General features: G+C 48.1%; 1 protein-coding gene across 1 annotated transcript in view; it reads left to right on the top strand.

Moving 5' to 3' along the window:
* SLC35F3 (solute carrier family 35 member F3) overlaps positions 1-13644 on the top strand; it is a 410193-nt gene extending 396549 nt beyond the window's left edge. Inside the window, exons 5-8 of the mRNA XM_052640362.1 lie at positions 4013-4138; positions 6683-6875; positions 8371-8460; positions 13409-13644. Coding sequence (XP_052496322.1) covers positions 4013-4138; positions 6683-6875; positions 8371-8460; positions 13409-13644 — 645 coding nt within the window. The remainder of the gene's footprint in view (positions 1-4012; positions 4139-6682; positions 6876-8370; positions 8461-13408) is intronic.
* Positions 13645-18544: the final 4900 nt, after the last annotated feature.

Below are 18544 nucleotides of genomic sequence, written 5' to 3'. Positions count from 1 at the left end.
TTGGCGACTTCCTTGGCAGTCTGGTGGTTAAGACTCCACCCTTGCAACGCAGGGGGTACAAGTTCAATCCCTGGTCAGGGTACTAGGAACCCACATGCATGGGGTGAGGCCAAAAAATAAAATAGAACGTTAGGACTCTTCTTATAGAATAGTTGTAAGAATAAAATAAAGTGATGCATGTCTGACACAGGAAACCCCATAAATGTTATCTTCTCTCACTGTTGTTATTCTTCTTATTCCTTCTCAAGTAGAGGAGTCTGATGGACCAGCCCACTTCTTTCCGTGATAGTGTCAGAGGCGGACAGACACTTAGGAAGGCAGCTGTGGGCAGCAAAAGCAGCGGGAGAATGAGAGCAAGTAGAATTCTGGAGAAGGAGAGATGGCCCCTCCTAAGCCAGAGGCCACCCAGCTGTGGCAGCAGCTGGATAAAGGCCATGCCACCCCCAGTCCACATCTCAGAGGGGAGGGCAGATGGCATTCTCAGCTGTTCAGAACCACCCACTCCAGCTAGAGCGTCAAACCAGGAGGAGTGGAGAAGCAGCAAGGAGGGCAGCTAAGGGATCATCCGAGTGGCCTCAAACCCCAGCAGCATGGTCCTGGGGAGCCTGGCCCTTTTTCAAGAGCAAGCCCCGCCTCAGTCTGACCCCAGCTGATGTTTTCCTTAATTCACCCCCTTGCAGCCTTTGGTTCAGTGCCAGCCCTGAACGGTAACCCCTAGTGCTGACCTTGACTTCACCTTCTGTTGGGGAGGCTGTCCCCCACCACCCGAGCACAGCTGGGGAAGGGCACAGGGCACACAGAGTGTGGGGGAGCGTGGGGTGGGGGGCTCAGGGCCCAGATGCCTTTCCAGCCTCTGAAACAAGCGGGGTGAGCTAGAGCGTCCGCTAATTCCTCCAGACTCTTGGCATCGGTGAGGGCAGTGCAGGACTTGGGAGGGAAAGGGCTGAGGGACATATCTGTAAAACTTAGCCTGTCCTTTCCCTTTTTTAAACTTCTCCAAACTGTACAAATCTAAAACCCATCACAAACGAGGCTCTGCTTGGCAGAGGGCATGCAGCCCATCACATTTCTAGCGGGAGTGGGAAGCAGTGCTGGTCTGAGAGGCATGCAGCCTCCTGCCTCGTGCCTTCCGTGGTGCCCCTTTCCTCTCGGCCTGACGTCTGATGGGGAGCAGTGTGCCCGTGGGGGGTACGGGTGCATCAGGGAGCTGATGAATCCAGAGCCCTGGGGGTGGGGCAGGCTATAACCACACAGGCAAGACCATCATCCAGAGGTTAAACGGTAAGATGCTGGCCTCGGGGTCTCCCACGTCCATGCTTCTTCCTCTTCTCCGGCTCATTTTTCCCAGAGTAGTGATGGCGGTTCCCCTCCTCTTGGTCTCAAAGCCACTGTCAGCCATTTGTCTGGATCCCCAAGTCTTTGTTCAGTGTGACACACTGGGGATGCAACAGGAGACGGTGAGAAAGCAGGGGTGAGGGGAAGTAGGGATATCCACTTTATTCCATCCTGAGACTCAGCATTCTCCCCCAGGAGGCTGGGATCTAGCACATGAGGACTATGTGAAACCACAGAACACGCAGGACCAGCCTTACTGGAGAGTTCCTCTTACAACAGGAAATAGGCTGGGAAACATTTCCACATGTAAACCAAAAGCCAGATATTTCAGAGTATAAAGTGTGAACTCCACGCTTATTTTTTTTAAAGAGATCTGGCATCGTCAAAGGAATTTCAGGCTTGGGGAAGGATGCTCAGGTCTTCCTCTGAGATCCGTAGTGTATGTTTCAACTCTGCTCTGCTTTCAGGGATATCAGACGCAAGGAAAACCACCAGCTTCCCCTCTGGCATGGAGGTCAGAGCCCAGGTTCAGGGTCGGGAGTCCCAGGGAGCTGCCGATGCCCAGACAGTATGCCCTGGAATCGAGTTGCTTAAACCTGTGACTCATGGAGAGGACCTCCAAGAGGAGAGGCTCTGGATGTGAGCAGCTGCGGGGTGAGCACTGTCCGCAGTGCCATCTGCCAGAATGAGCTCGCTGGTCTGGACTTGGCAAATGTTGACCGGGAAGCCAGTGGCCACCCACACTCTCTATTTCTTGCCCCTCCCCTCAGCTCTTCTGCACAGCACAGCTCAGATGGAAGCTTTTAGCTCTTTATGATTTGATCAATAGAGAAAGGAGAATGAGGAGGTCTGAAATCTGCCCTCTAGATCTTCAGGGAAGAATAACCCTGGTTCCCCTTCACTTCCTTAAATTTCATCTTTATGTTTGGAAAGACTCAGGTGCCTGTGGAGACGTGCCATGTCACCTGGAGTGGAGCTGTGTTCTTCCCCGCCCACCCCCATTTCCTTCGTTTTCTAGTTGGTTCTCTGTTCACCCAGCTGCCTAGCCAGGTCCAGCTGCCCCGTGCTGCATTTTTGTACTGTGCAGGCCCTCTGGAGCAAAGCCTGCCCTGCCTGCCTTTCACTTATCCCCGTTCTCCTGGGCGGGAAGGTCCCTTACTCTTCCTGTTCCTCTTCTTCTTTCTCAATGAAGAGCCGTACACAGTACATGTAGCATTTGAATGTAAAACACACGCATTACGTGATGATGAGTGATAAAAAGTCAAGCAGGAAACCAGAAAGAGCTGGTAGACAGAGCAGGGCTGGCACTTCTCCAAGAAAGGATGACCACCGGCCCTCTCAGGGGCTCCTGTGTGAGGGCGCGTGTGTCTTTACACTGCCTGGGGAATGCACTACAGCTCAAACTGCTGAGCCCTGACACAGTGCCTTTCACCAACCTAAACACAACATGGTTCAACCCTTCACGAAACCTCACTTCAGATGTCAGAGTAGAAATGGCAATGGCTTCAGAGGTGAATCCTACTTTCTATTTATATATAGAAACACTGACTTTGCACTTAAACCTGAAATGTGTATGCCAGCTCTATGACTTTCAGCAAGTTACTGAGATTAAGTGCCCGTGTCTATAAAATGAAATAAACTGAAATATCTACCTAGTCTGAGGATTAAATGAGAAAGTACACAGAAAACACTTATCCCCTGATCACTCAGTAAATGTTAGCCACCCGGTATTTTTGCAGAGAGCAGAGGTCATTTGAACAGTCTCTGAGAGAGAGAACTCCAGTAAATCCAGTTGTCAGAACTTGCTCCGCCCACGTTTGTCCTGCCTCCAGCAGCCCCTCCCACTTGCCGCCCAGCGACCTTTATGTCGCTCCAGGACCACCTCCGGTTAGAACGGGTACTTACCCAGTGCTAAAGCATTCCTCCTTTAGGAAATGTTATCCCAAGTAAGTTTCTCTCCTGTGCAGTCTGACGATTTGACTTTGCACAACAGGAATGTGTAAAGATTCCACCTGAGGAGTTTGGAGGAGTACAGGGCTGGGGGCGGGGCAGGGGTGGGAGCGGGAGGGCGGGGTGGGGGAGGGGGCGGCTGGAGTGGGGGGCCCTCCAGTAGCTGAGGAAAGAACTGCAGGGCCAGGGTTAAGGCACTGTATGTAGCCCTGATGGGCCAGTGACGCATGCCCGTCCAGAAGGTTCTACTGCTGGTGTATAAAAGAGGGCCACGATCCGTGGTCGTGGTCACTGTGTTGAGATGTGAAATACGTAAAAGCAGGACCCTGAGAGGCACCTCCGGAGAGTTGGGAAGGAACTGAGAGGGGGTCGTGAGCAGGCCATAGTCATGACCGAAGAACCTGTCGTTGCGACTGTGACCAGCCCCTCCGCCGGCCCCAGGAGTCGCATGGCCGGCCCTCCCCAGACATGACGCCGAGTCACGCCTCTGCTCCCTGCCGTCAGCCATTTCCGGGCTTTGGGTCACGCCAGGCTTTGCCGAGGGCCCCCTTCCAAGCAGGGACAAACATTGAGACAGGAGAGCAGCCTTTGCGTGGTCTCCGAAGGACTGAAAGGGGGCCCGGCGCCCTCCACGGCACCCTCGCAGACATTCCTCCCCCTGTTGGCAGGTGGGGGCCCCTCCGATTCCCCGCCGCTGCTCTGACCGCAGTGTCTTCCTTCCGCCCAGATCGTGGCCGCCATCCTCGCCATCGCTGGGATCGTGATGATGACCTACGCGGATGGCTTCCACAGCCACTCCGTCATCGGCATAGCCCTGGTGGTGGGCTCGGCATCCATGTCCGCCCTCTACAAGGTAGGCGCGGGGAGCGGGCCCTCTGGGCTCTCCTGGCCTGGCCGGCTCGGTGCTCTGCGGGAGCCTTGGATGGAGCTGGTGCTCGAAGACGAGCGCCGGGCGCAGCGAGCCTGACGCTGCCGGGGACGTGCAGCAGCTCTTGGCTCTGGCTTCCCAGACCTTTCCACCGACGGCCATACATTTGCAGCACTGGGGATAAAAGGGGTGGAAGGATAGGTGGATCGACTGAGTCCAGGGAGTGACTTCCTTGTTTGGCCCGACAAGGGAGAATTGGGCTTCCCGGGTGATGCTAGTAATAAAGAACCAGCCTGCCAGTGCAGGAGAGATGAGAGATGTGGGTTCGATCCCCGGGTGGGGAAGATCCCCTGGAGGAGGGGGTAGCAACCCACTCCAGTATTCTTGCCTTATCCCATGGACAGAGGAGCTTGGCGGGCTACATTCCATGGGGTCACAAAAAGTCTGACAGGTCTGAGGAGACTTAGCACCCCTGCACAGAGAAGGATCAGGGGCCCTAACTGCCTGCTTCTGTGTTTGGTCAGATAATTTCCCGTCAGATTGGAAATGAAAATTGGAATATCTCCTGCAGCTTTGAAGTCTTTTATCACATGGTTTTTGAGGCCACCAGGACTCAACATGAATCCATGTGCGTTTCAAGTATTGCTTTAGACTGAATAAATAAAAGCACAATTACTATCATATGGAATTATAAAATATTTTTGACAAAATGCTGGGAACCATTGGTGGTGTGTGTGTGCCAACTGCATGTCTCGAGAAGACAATTATTTCCCCCACACTTATCTCTCACCCTCTCTGCTCCAACACACTTCTCAACTGCTCCCCCGCTTTGCCTCCCCTTCTCTTCGGATCCTTAGTCAAGAATGCAAATATTTTCTGGTCTCCATGTTGGGAAACTGACCTGGAAGATTCAATGAAAAATTACATTTTAGCTTTGAGTCTTAACGGCCCTTTGTGGATCCAGATAGTCAGAAAATAAACGACTGTAGAAGGTTCTAAGAAAAGGAACTTTTCCAGCATGGGGAGGAACACGTTTATGCATTTGTAAAATGAAATGACTATACCTTTTTTTTTGGCCTTGGCCTGAGGCTTGTGATATCTTAGTTCCCTGACCAGGGATCGAACTTGTACCCCCCCTGCATTGGAAGCTCGGAGTCTTAACCACTGGACCACCAGGGAAATCCCAACTGTACCTTCTTATCTTTCATCAGCTCCCTGCCCTTTGCCCTCAGAGAAACACAGCCCAAGAGGAATACACCTCACCCAGAGGATGTGATAGTCTAGCCCCATTCATGACTCCAGAGCCACTGCCCAAATACAGAAAATACTTAAATACTCTGCTCTCTTCAATGAGCTGCATGCTAATGGGAAGCAGAGTGGATAGATACTCCATCCACCACGAATACAAATATTCTGATTTAGACTTACATTTCCAACTCCTCCACTGGCTGATCTTTATCCAGACAGGCTGGTGGGCAGAAGGGTAAAAGGACTTGACTTCATTTCCCTTTGCATGCTTCCTGCCCAGAAATGTCCAGAGATACCCCAAAGAGGTGTGAAATGACTGCAAGAGGAAGAAGGAGGAGCAGAGCAGAGGCTGACACTGGACCATCAGTTCTGTAACTGTGAACAATGTAGTAAACTCGGAGGCTGGACGGGGCCTGCTTCCCTTGGGAGCTCAGCTTCCCGCCTTCTCCAGCCACCTTTGTCCCTTTCCTGGCTTTTCATGCATGTGAGATGTGTACACACAGGGGCAAGAAATCCATCGGGAGTGTTCCACTGAAACCCCATGCCATGTCTGGAATGTGGGTGGTGGACTGGAGCAGAGGTAAGCTGTGAGTGTTGTAAAACCTCTCCATTTGGTTTACAGGAAATGCCTTTGTAGCCAGATCCCTTTTTGTGGGGTGGGGCAGTGGTTTTCAAACTGTTCAGGGATGAATGTTAGAGATTCCCGAAAGGAAAGTGTAATTGTGGCTTGTGTCAATCAAGTCTGACTCTTTGCAACCCTATGGACCGTAGCCCTCCAGGCTCCTCTGTCCATGGGATTCTCCAGGCATGAATACTGGAGTGGGTTGCCATGCCCTCCTCCTGGGGATCTTCCCAGCCTGGGGATCAAACCCGGGTCTCTTAGGTCTCCTGTATGGCAGGCGGGTTCTTTACCACTAGCACCACTTGGAAGCCCATGCAATCATGGCAGATACTTCTAATTTAAGTGGCTTTCTCATCTTCAATGCCATGAGGCTGCGATGTGGTGTCATATATACAACACAGAGGATTCAAGCGTGGTGTGAAAACCCATGATTCCTGAAAATGCTCTCTGTGTACCTGAGGAGTAACCCTCCATCGCCACATTACTGAGCATGGAGGAACCCTACTGCCCTTCACTGAAGGCCACGTGAGGTGGAATTTCCCATCACATGGCTGTCGGCCCCATGGTCCAGCCCCAGCTTACCAAGTGCACTCGCTTCTCCGTGGCAAGTTGGAGTGCAAGGCGAACTGTCAACCCTCCTCCTCTGCTCTCTCCGGCAGGTCCTGTTCAAGCTCCTCCTGGGCAGTGCTAAGTTTGGAGAAGCCGCCTTATTTCTTTCCATTCTGGGTGTGTTTAACATCCTCTTCATCACCTGTATTCCTGTCATCCTCTACTTTACCAAAGTGGAATACTGGAGCTCTTTTGATGACATTCCATGGGGAAACCTTTGTGGATTTTCAGTCCTCTTATTGAGTAAGTGGCGACTACCCTGCCAGAATCCCCAGAAAGCAGGGACTGACAGTGGGATCCGGAAACCCATGCCCTGAAGGAGAAAACCAAGCCTATTATTAGCCTTAAGTTCTCCATGGTTTTCTAGGTCATTGTGTCGCACAAAGGAAGCCTTTGTGATGATGACACTAGCTCTAATTCCAGGACTACGGTCTGCTGCTCTGAACAGTGATCTAGTGGCCAAGGGTAATAATAGTACATTACTTCTAGGGCTGACATGTCCAACTCTTTGCGACCCCATGGACTGCAGCACGCCAGGCTTCCCTGTCCGTCACTATCTCCCCGAGTTTGTGCAAACTCATGTCCATTAAGCCAGTGATGCCATCCAACCATCTCATCCTCTGTCACCCCCCTCTTCTCCTGCCCTCCATCCTTCCCAGAATCAGGGTCTTTTCCAATGAGTTGGCTCTCCACATATGGTGGCCAAAGTATTGGCTTCAGCTTCAGCATCAGTCCTTCCATTGAATATAGGGCTGGTTAGAAATTGGTAGATTAACACTATAATAGGGAAGAAACTTTTGTATTCTATGACAAGTTTATCACTAAAAGGATGATACCTACAAGCTTAAATTATACATAATGCTCCCCAAGTAATGTGCATTAAGCGAAAATACCTTTGTGCAGCTCACAGGAAATAACCTGACTAGACCTGCTTGTGAATGACTGCAGAGAGGAAGAAATTGACACATCCTTTCTGGAGACTGATGGGAACCAGGAAGTGTTTGACTCTACTCTCTCCCCTTTTAGTATAAAAGGAGCCTGAATTCTAACCCAGATTGGATGGTTCTTTGGGACGTGAACTCAACGATCTTCTCAGTTTGGCAGCTTTATGAATAAAGTTGTTATTCCTCCCTCCAGAAACTGACCTTTCAATTTTTGGCCTGTCATGCAGCAAGCAGTATAAGCTTAGAGTTGGTTAACGATCCACACAGAGCTCTTAGAACACTGCCTGATGGTGTTCAGTAAACATTATCACTATTAGTGCCATCATCACCATTGCTTCATTATCATCACCATCCTCATCACGAGTAATTGCTGCAAGGCTGGTCCTCGGCAGGGAAGCATCCAAGGAGGAGCCTCACCCATTTCTATCTAAAATGTGCATCCCAAAGCTCCTGATCATAGTCGTCCCAGAATCACTGCCAGCAGCAGAAAAAAGCAAAGTTAGGCAGATAAGTAGGATAGTCCCATCCTCTTTTCTAGTGCCTTCTCACTTAGCTTTTTAAAATTTCTTTCTTCTTCAGAGCTCAGGGAAGAGAAGAGAAGTAAGTAATCAGGATGTTTGGCCTTAATCCCCAGTCCTGGAGCCCTTGCAGGAAACCAAGTCCCCTGAGTCATAATAAAGAGCAAAACCCCCAGACTCCAGCCTCCTCAGAGAAGCTGGGGTTGGATAGGCCAGAAAGGATGGGAAGTCAGAGCTGGTCATGCATAACACCGATCTTTTTATTCTTTATTTCAGCATTCAATATTGTATTAAATTTTGGAATTGCTGTTACATATCCAACTCTGATGTCTCTTGGAATCGTCCTCAGCGTACCTGTGAATGCAGGTAAACTTCTGTGGCTCTCTGTATCTGTTTGTAAACACACACATGCAAGCACACACGTGCACACACATACTCACATATATTCTTGCTTGCCTGGTACAGTGTACAGGTTTAACTTCCTGTATAGAAAGAAACCACTTGGGTAAAATGTTGACGTTTGTGATACATGCAATATTTTCTTCAGAATGGGTTGATTTTCACATTTAACACAAAGGTACAGAAAGTCTAAAATCATCTTTATTTGAGCCAGCGTGGAGATCAGAGATGAATATCATTAATATTATTAATAAGTAGAGACGAATCGGTAGCAGGAAAAAGCTTTCTAGTTTTCATAAAGAGCTTTCTAGAAAATGTTAGCTCAGGGTATGGCAGGCATGAGATAGAGACATGTCCACAACTAGAGAAGTGTCGACATTGCTCCCGGAGTCCCAGAAGAGAGCCCAACTGCTCAGGACCCCACTCTGTTTTTTACTGGAGACTGACCAGCACACTCAGTCGGTTCTTCTAAAGCGTGCCATCAGCTGCCCCTCACCTCCTTCCCTTTCCTGGCTCATGCTGCTATGAACTTTGGGTTTTCCTCCCAGAATCTCCCTGAGTTATACCCCAACCTCCCTGTAGAATCTGTGAGTCACTTCCCAGAGCACTCACCCCCGTGACCTTGGCACAGCTCCTGCCAAAGCCATCTCCTGACCTGCCCACTTCTGGGTCATTAGAGGACTAGGCTCCCAGGGAATGGCAACCCCACATCCTGTTCAGTCTGGTGATAATAAGCCTGGAAGCATAGGTAAAACCACAGTCAACTTCCAGAGGTCTTCCTTGCATTGCATTCCACACGGTCTATATATGTCTTACCCTGGTCCCAGACTCCTTGGGCCTGGCACCTGCCCAGAGGGAGGGTGACCAGTCCCCTCTCATAACCTCTGTGGGCCCTTACTTATCCCCTAAAAATGAAGGTTGTCCCTGAGTCATCACCTTGGTTCATAGGAGGACCACATGAAATGATTTATGAGGCAGAACTTCCAAAGGCAGGAAGCCCCTAAACAGCTGGAGAGCTGGTAGAAAAGTGGTCCAGCCTGTCTGTGTCCACACAGCACAGGCTTTAGAAAAATAACTCATCAACATACCCCCACTGCATCTTAGTGTTGTCTTTATAGTCACAGAGCAGTCTTGTTTCAGGGAGGCATATTCCAGGTGACCCTTGTATAGAAGCTACTTGAACTGTATCATACAGCCAGTGTGTGTGAGAGGTTAATCAGAATCTTCTGCAATGTAAGAAGGTCAGCAGTGTATCAGAGGAAGCAATGACAGTCAGTTCTCCAGGGGAGGAGGAGTAGAGGAGTCGGTGGTTCTCTGACCTGTCAGAGCAGAGTCCTTGCTGGGCTTTCTGACACTCTCTCTAGCATAGCTCACGGGACTGGCTGACTGGCTCTGATGGCTCACTGTAAAGAATCCGCCTGCCATGCAGGAGACCTGGGTTTGGAAGATCCTGGGTCAGGAAGATCCTCTGGAGGAGGAAATGACAACTCACTCCAGTATTCTTGCCTGGAAAATTCTGTAGACAGAGGAGCCTAGTGGGCTTCAGTCCATGGGGTCGCAAGGAGTCGGACATGACTGAGCAACTAACACTTTCACTTTCTTTCATTTGTAAATTAACAGGCTGTTGTGCCGGATCTGCCGGTATTAAAAATTAAAGTGTTTCTGAATTTGAGGGAGATAAAAGAGGTGCTTTAATTCCACAAAAGAACTGCTAACAAAATGTTTTTCTCAGGTTTGCCTTTTACCTCTCTGCCCAGCCTCTGGATGGAGGCGAGAAGTGCAGGAAGAAGGGGATGGGGCAAGAGGACTGGAGGAACAGGAAGGGTGATGACAGAGCAGCCCCCTCGTGGGGCAGACGAGGCGGGGTAGGGGGCGCAGAGGGAGGAAGAGCACGCAGGCTTCAAAAGCTGCACGTGCAAGTCAGAAGAAACTCTTTCACAAACTGAGTTTTTCAGAAAAGCAATCTGATTCTCCCTTGTGTGGAGTTCAGTTCAGTTCAGTCGCTCAGTCGTGTCCAACTCTTTGCGACCCCATGGACTGCAGCACGCCAGGCCTCCCTGTCCATCACCAACTCCCAGAGTTCACTCAAACTCATGTCCATTGAGTTGGTGATGCCATCCAATCATCTCATCCTCTGTCGTCTCCTTCTCCTCCTGCCTTCAATCTTTCCCAGCATCAGGGTCTTTTCTAAGAAGTCAATTCTTTGCATCAGGTGGCCAAAGTATTGGAGTTTCAGCTTCAGCATCAGTCCTTCCAATGATTATTCAGGACTGATCTCCTTTAGGATGGACTGGTTGGATCTCCTTGCAGTCCAGGGGACTCTTAAGAGCCTTCTCCAACACAACAGTTCAAAAGCATCAATTCTTCTTTATGCTCAGCTTTCTTTATGGATTCACATCCATTCATGACTACTGGAAAAATGATAGCTTTGACTAGATGGACCTTTGTCAGCAAAGTAATGTCTCTGCTTTTTAATATGCTGTCTAGGTTGGTCAGAGCTCCTAGGTTGTCATGGAGCAAGTGTCTTTTAATTTCATGGCTGCAGTCACCATCTGCAGTGATTTTGGAGCCCAAGAAAATAAACTCTCTGTTTCCATTGTTTCCCCACCTATTTGCCATGAGGTGATGGGACCAGATGCCATGATCTTAGTTTTTTGAATGCTGAGTTTTAAGCCAGCTTTTTTCACTCTCTTCTTTCACTTTCGTCAAGAGGCTCTTTGCTTTCTGCCATAAGGGTAGTATCCTTGGCATGTCTGAGATTATTGATATTTCTCCCAGCAATGTTGATTAAAGCTTGTGCTTCATCCAGCCCAGCATTTTGCATGATGTACTCAGCATATAAGTTAAATAAGCAGGGTGACAGTATATAGCCTTGACGTACTCCTTTCTCAATTTGCAACCAGTCTGTTGTTCCATGTCTGGTTCTAACTGTTGCTTCTTGACCTGCATATAGGTTTCTCAGGAGGCAGGTAAGCTAGTCTGGTATTCCCTTCTCTTTAAGAATTTTCCACAACAGTGATCCACACAGTCAAAGGCTTGATCGTAGTCAATAAAGCAAGTGAGATGAGTGCAACTGTGCGGTAGTTTGGACATTCTTTGGCATTGCCTTTCTTTGGGATTGGAATGAAAACTGACTTTTTCCAGTCCTGTGGCCAGGGCTGAGTTTCCAAATTTGCTGGCATATCGAGTGCAGCATTTTCACAGCATCATCTTTCAGGATTTGAAATAGTTCAGCTGGAATTCCATCACCTCCACTAGCTTTGTTCATAGTGATGCTTCCTAAGGCCCACTTGATTTTGCATTCCAGGATATCTGGCTCTAGGTGAGTGATCACACCATCGTGATTATCTGGTCATTAAAATCTTTTTTGTACAGTTCTTCTGTGTATTCTTGCCACCTCTTCGTAATATCTTCTGCTTCTGTTAGGTCCTTACCATGTCTGTCTTTTATTGTGCCCATCTTTGCATGAAATGTTCCCTTGGCATCTCTAATTTTCTTGACGAGATCTCTAGTGTCTCCCATTCTATTGTTTTCATCGATTTCTTTTCATTGGGAAATATGCAAAAATTGCATTGGAAATATGCTAAGGAAGGCTTTCTTATCTCTCCTTGCTATTCTTTGGAACTCTACATTCAGATGGGTATATCTTTCCTTTCCTCCTTTGCCTTCCACTTCTCTTCTTTTCTCAGCTATTTGTAAGGCCTCCTCAGACAACCATTTTATGTGGAGACCTGCCTCCAAATTTGCTTTGTTTGATTTAGTTAAGAAAAGAGAAAAATAAAGCAGAAAAAGGAAAAGAAAACCAACTTTGGAACACTTTTGATCTTTAGTTATGAAGAGAATGATGATCCAGATTTGTATGAACTGATGTGAATCCTGTTCTCATTTTGTTCCCTCACCTCATCGGTCAGAAATGAGCTTCTGGCCTTTAATAAATGTTCATAATCAGTGATGACATAGGTGGCATTAGAGCCTCATGCTAATAATACCCTGGAGTGGAGTAAAGGTTTGTATCTATTACTTTCAAAGAACCAGGTTGAGTTTGGTCTTTAGAACATAAAACTATGGGACCTCCCTGGCCATCCAGTGGTTAAGACTCTGCACTTCCAGCGCAGGGGCCACGGGTTTGATCCCTGGTTGGCGAGCTGGGATCCCACATGCCGTGGGGTGCAGCCAGAAATATAAAAATGAATAAAATCTTTTTAAAATGTAAAAAGCACCAGGAATAGAAAGAAGGCAATAACATTTTAATTGTCCTGACACCCCAGAGGTGGCCACAATCAATTTTGGTATATACTGGATTGGCTGAAAGTTCACTGGGGTTTTTCCAGGAGAGCGTGTGAGAAACCCAAATGAACTTTGTGGCCAACCAGTATATATACAGGGCTTCCCAGGTGGCATTAGTGGTTAAAAAAAACAAACACCCACCTGCCAATGCAGGGTATGCAAGAAACACGGGTTCAATCCCTGGGTCAGGAAGATCCCCTGGAGTAGGAAGTGGCAACCCACTCCAGCATTCTTGCCTGGAGGATTCCATGGATAGAGGAGCTTGGACAGTTACAGTCCAGGGGGCGGCAAAGAGTCAGACACGCTGAGCAACTGAGCAACTGAGCACACACACGTCTCTAAGTGCCCCTTGGGTTTTGTTTTGTCTCTCAGCCAAATCGATGTCCAAACTAAGGTGCCAGGTCAAGTCAGTTTGGGAAAGTGAAACTTGGTGCAAGGCCTCCCGCCAGCCAGCGTTTCTAAAGCTAAGGGGGGTTTGCTGGAGGCAGCTCTGCCTGCCTGGTCAAGGGAGCACAGCGTCCACCCCGCAGAAGGGGCTGCCCCAGGCCCTGGCCTGGCGGGGTCCCCCACCTCCTGATTGCCCAGGCCTGTCGGCCCCCGGGTAACTTCCGTTCTCTGTCTCCTGCAGTGGTTGATCACTACACCAGTAAGATCGTTTTCAACAGCGTCCGGGTAATTGCCATCATCATCATCGGCCTGGGCTTCCTCCTCCTCCTCCTGCCTGAGGAGTGGGACGTCTGGTTGATTAAGCTGCTCACTCGCCTCAAAGTGAGGAAGAAGGAGGAGGCGGCTGAGGGTGGAGCAGACCTGGGCTTGGGGCTTCAGAGCAAGAGCAGAAGGGCCCGGCCCTCCTTCGCCCGCTGACCATCTGCCCTAGGACTCTGTGGCAACCGCTCACGAGGGGGGTTCGGAATCTCTTCCTGGCAGGGGGAACCTCAGTGAGGTGTACATACCTGTACAGTTTTGGTAATCTGCGGTAAGTTATATGGTATTTATTGGCATGTCCAACTTGCTTGCACTTTTTTCACATCAGATCTTTCACTCAAGGGTACTGATTCAATACGGGAGAGAAAAGAAGAACCTCTCCGCTCTTTTTACATGAATGTAAAGCAGCTTAAAATGATTGCCTAGATTGCTTGAGATGACAGGTGTTCTCGACATGGCAGGGCAGATGTTTCAAATCTTTGCAACTGAAAATTACATTGCACACTGTGATTATTTCTCAGCGATGGTAGGTCATATTTTGTTTTATACCAGAGCTGCACTCTTAATTTTAAGGGATTTCAATGAACCAAAAGATCACTCTGAGTTAACTGGGATAAATGGATTTCTGGATGGGTGGGTAGATGGGATGTGAAGAGCTGGAGCAGAAAAGGAAAATGGACTTGGAAAACCATCGACTGTGGCTAACCTGGGGGTGGTGATTAGAGGAGGACAGGCCAAGCTGGGTAACAGAAAGGGGAAGTTAAGTCTTAGCCCCAGCTGGCTTGCCCTCACATGTCTGTGTAAGATCGTGCAAGAGAAATTACAGTGCCTTCTACAGAACTTTTGTCTTTACCTATGTGAAGCGAGGTGACATTATAAGTCACTGGCGCCGTCTTATCATTTAGATGTAGAAATCTTTAGAAACAAACAAAATACTATATATATGTCTGTATGTACAAAAATGGCAAAGCTGATGACCAGTGTCACAGAACGCAGGTCACGGTGTGTATATGAGGCAGAGTCCGCAGAAGGTGAATCGCTGGTTGCTTTTACTTCCTAAGACCGAAAAATTATTTACTGAATCTGCAAACCTTTTTATGAAACTTTTAAGCACCAGGCTGTTTACTTCCACATTATAGGTCTGCCAGAAAATTCTATCTGTGATAGATCTGTAAAGAGGGATGAGGGGGTTAGAGTTTACTATTTTTGAAGTTTACATTGTTACATATCGAAATGGAAACCTTATTTTGAAATGTTGTCATAACCCAATGGTGCACTCTGTAACCATGGAGTCTTTTGTTTCCTAGGGGAAAGGAGTACTCATGACCTAAACTTTTTAGCAAATTATTATTCTCAGTTTCCATTACCTGTTTGGCCAAACAGATGAATAAACTATTTAAAAAAGAAGCATTTTGTGCTGTCTTGGTGGCAACTTTGTTCCTTTCCCACTAGGTAGATCTGACTTTCTGGCTTCCTCACCAGATATTCTTCTCCCAGCAAGCCCCATCCTCCTGCACCCTCAAGGCACAGAAAGCCATCTTGCCACTTCAAGGAAAGAAAGTTCTTAATGCAGACAGAGTTGCTTTCACAACTTCCCTGGTGGCTCAGATGGAAAAAAAAAATCTGCCTGCAATGCAGAAGACCTGGGTCCCATCCCTGGGTTGGGAAGATCCCCTGGAGAAGGGCATGGCAGCCCACTCCATTATTCTTGCCTGGAGAATTCCGTGAACAGAGGAGCCTGATGGGCTGGAGTCCATGGGATCACAAAGAGTCAGACACAACTGAATGACTAACACACTTTGCTTTCACAAAAGTGAAATGCAGGGCAAAGGTCCAGCCCTGGAAGGAAATGTCTCGAGGCAGGGTTTCCTCCTATCCTCCTCCCCCACCCGCCCCTCTCCTGGGGGCACCTGCCTTCCCGCCTTGTGCATCTCTGGTATGGCTTCTGCTTCCCTGTCCTGTGCAACCCAGTCCCTCGGCTTCCTTGCACTTGAGCCTCAGAGTGGCAGCCTCAGTCCCTAAATTGACCTGGTCTTTTCAGCTTTGCTCCCACACCTGACTTCTGCCTGGCTCTAGAAGGAATTTAATGTAACGTGTGTATCACTGTTCCAGGCCGCTGCAGCCAGGGGCTCTGAGGTCTTACATTTCTCATCCTCCAGCCACAGAAGGCCAAGTTCTCTAAGAGGGCATGTGAACCGTGAGGCAGGCTTGGACTTGAGACCTTTTGCTGAAGTGCCTGCACCTGGACAAACCTCTCCTCCAACAAAAAAAAAAAAAAAAAAAAACCACCTGTATGGGACTAAAAATAACTGTGCACATGCACAGTTAGGGCAAAATTATGGACAGAGGATACAAAATAAACCAAAAAAACCCAATTGCCATTTTTGAAGAGCCTGAAGCAAAAGTACATGTCAGGAGGAAAAGCAGGGTACTGCATATGACCCCTCACACAGCACCTCCTAGTTCAGTTCCATTCAGTCGCTCAGTTGTGTCTATCTCTTTGTGACCCCATGGACTGCAGCACACCAGGCCTCCCTGTCCATCACCAACTCCTGGAGCTTGCTCAAACTCATGTCCATTGAGTCAGTGATGCTATCCAACCATCTCATCCTCTGTCCTCTCCTCCTCCTGCCTTCAATCTTTCCCAGCATCAGGGTCTTTTCCAAGGAGTCAGTTCTTTGCATCAGGTGGCCAAAGTATTGGAGTTTCAGCTTCAGCATCAGTCCTTCCAATGAATATTCAGGACTGATCTCCTTTAGGAATGACTGGTTGGATCTCCTTGCAGTCCAAGGGTACAGTTCAAACTCTGCCTAGGGGCTGGGCAAACCATCGAAGCCACTCCTCTGGCCCGACCCCTGGACATACTCCTTCCTTCACCCCGTGTAAGGAACAAGCTTGCCCAACCTCAGGGAGCCAACAAGCTCCCTGCTTCCCTTGGCTGCATCAGGGGCCCTGGTAAAAGCCTTGTCTGAATTTCTTGTCTGGCCTCTAGTCAATTTCGATTGATTAAGGAGGCTAAAAACTCTGGTTGGTATCAAATGGAAAGGAGATGACAGCCTCTTTGGAATACCTTGTCCCACCACCCACACATACAGCATCTACACTGGGGTCCCCGACCTCAAGATTCTAATGCCTGATGATCTGAAGTGGAGCTGCTATAATAATAACTGAAATAAAGTGCACAATAAATGTAATGCTTGAATCATTCTGAAGCCATCCTCCTTCCCCAGTCCATGGAAAAATTGTCTTCCAAGAAATCAGTCCCTGGTGCCAAAAAAGTTGGGGACCGCTGGTACATGGGGTCAGAACCTGGAGCATGTCGCCATCTAGGACAGGGCTGCCTGCCCGAGCCGACCCTGTGTGCTGTGAGCCCCTAGGAGTCACCTCCATGACTTCCTGGGCTCCCAACCCCTCCAGGTACACAGCCAAGCATTTCCTGTGTAAGCCATAATGTGAAAAACTGGGAAACCATACACATGACAGGTTTCCCTTATTCTTCCATGGGCATAAAATACTATGAAGACCCAAAAGATGCGAGAGTAGGGACTCAGAGAGATATTTGTAAACCTATCATCAGAGCTGCATTATTCGCAGTCGCTAAGGGGTAGAAGCAACCCAGGTGTCCATCAATGGATGAATGGCTAAACATGGTAAATACATGTAGTGGAGTAGTATTCAGCCTTCAAAAGGGAATGAAATTCTGATACAGGTTACAAGTTGGATGAGCTTTGAAGACATCATACTAATGAAAAAAGCCAGTCACATAAGACAAATATTAACTGATTTCACTAATATGAGGTACCTAGCATAGTCAGACTCAGAGACAGAAAGGAGAATGGTGGTTATTAGGGACCGGGAATGAGGAGTCATTGTTCAATGGGTACAGAATTTCAGCTTTGTAAGATTATAAAAAAGTTCTGGAGTTGAAGGTGATAATGGTTGTACTACAATGTGAATGTACTTAATGCCACTGAACTGTGCACTTAGAAATGGTCCAAATGGTACATTTTATATGATGTATAATTTACTCCAGTAAGAAGAAGACTATCAAGATTAATATATGTGAAATTAAAAGGTTAAAACTTTCAGGAGAGGTTAATGTTTCTTCCAGAACATTATAAACATGAGTTGGGGTGGGGGTTGGAGGATTTTTTTTTTTCTAGAAAGAATACAAACTACAACTTTTCCCACCCCCTCCACCCCTACCACGCAGATTTCAAGAACTGGGATGAGCTGTGACAAACCAAGGAAGGACCATGAACAGAAACTCTTGGGAAGGGGTTCTTCCTGATGGAACCGTGGGGTGGCTTTGGGAAACAGGCTCCATTTTTACTCTCACTGAGGAATTGTCTGCCCTCTAGAGGACAGGCTGGAAAGAACTAAAGAATTCTACCTTCGCTCCTTAAAGGAATATAAAAGTAAGAGGAAGACGGAAGGTACAAAGAGGATATGGGGCCTCTGCCTCTCCAGCCCATCCCTCTCAGAAAGTGGACAAAGGAATCCAGCTGGAGCACATGTCCGGAGCTCCTGCTTACTTGGGCTGTCACGGATAAGGAGAATGCAGAGACAGGAAGTTGTGGTCAGAGACCTACCTCCATAGAACAAGGGTGTTTCCAGATCTAGCCAATGATACACGGCACGGAGTTCTTTATCTTCAGTTTTGAATATAAATGATTTATCCTAAAATTAGAATGTAGCTGTAGTTGTACAATCTTACAAATATGCCAACATTTCATAAATTGTATACTTCAAACAGGTAATTTTATGATATGTGAATTATGTCTCAGTCGAGTGGTTTATGAAATGGTTGCCTCACAAAATGATTTACAATTTCTTTGCCAAAATCTTACAAGTATAAAGGACACTTGTGGGGCGGTTGGCTTGGTTTTGGCTGCCCAGTATCTGATCCTTGTTGGAAGCAGCACTTTGCTATTGTTGCAGGAGCTGAAGGGAGCAGAGTCTCCATCTCAGATGCCAGCATCCGGTGGAGAGGGAAAGGTATGAACTGACCTTGGCCAGCGGGCTGCAGTCTCCCAGGGCTTGGCCAGCCCCCAAGGAA

The sequence above is a fragment of the Budorcas taxicolor genome, chromosome 5 (genome assembly GCF_023091745.1).
Source record: "Budorcas taxicolor isolate Tak-1 chromosome 5, Takin1.1, whole genome shotgun sequence".
In the NCBI taxonomy this organism is placed as follows: Eukaryota; Metazoa; Chordata; class Mammalia; order Artiodactyla; family Bovidae; genus Budorcas; species Budorcas taxicolor.
Note: the sequence above shows the minus strand (reverse complement) of the source record. Positions and strands in the feature narration are given on the sequence as shown.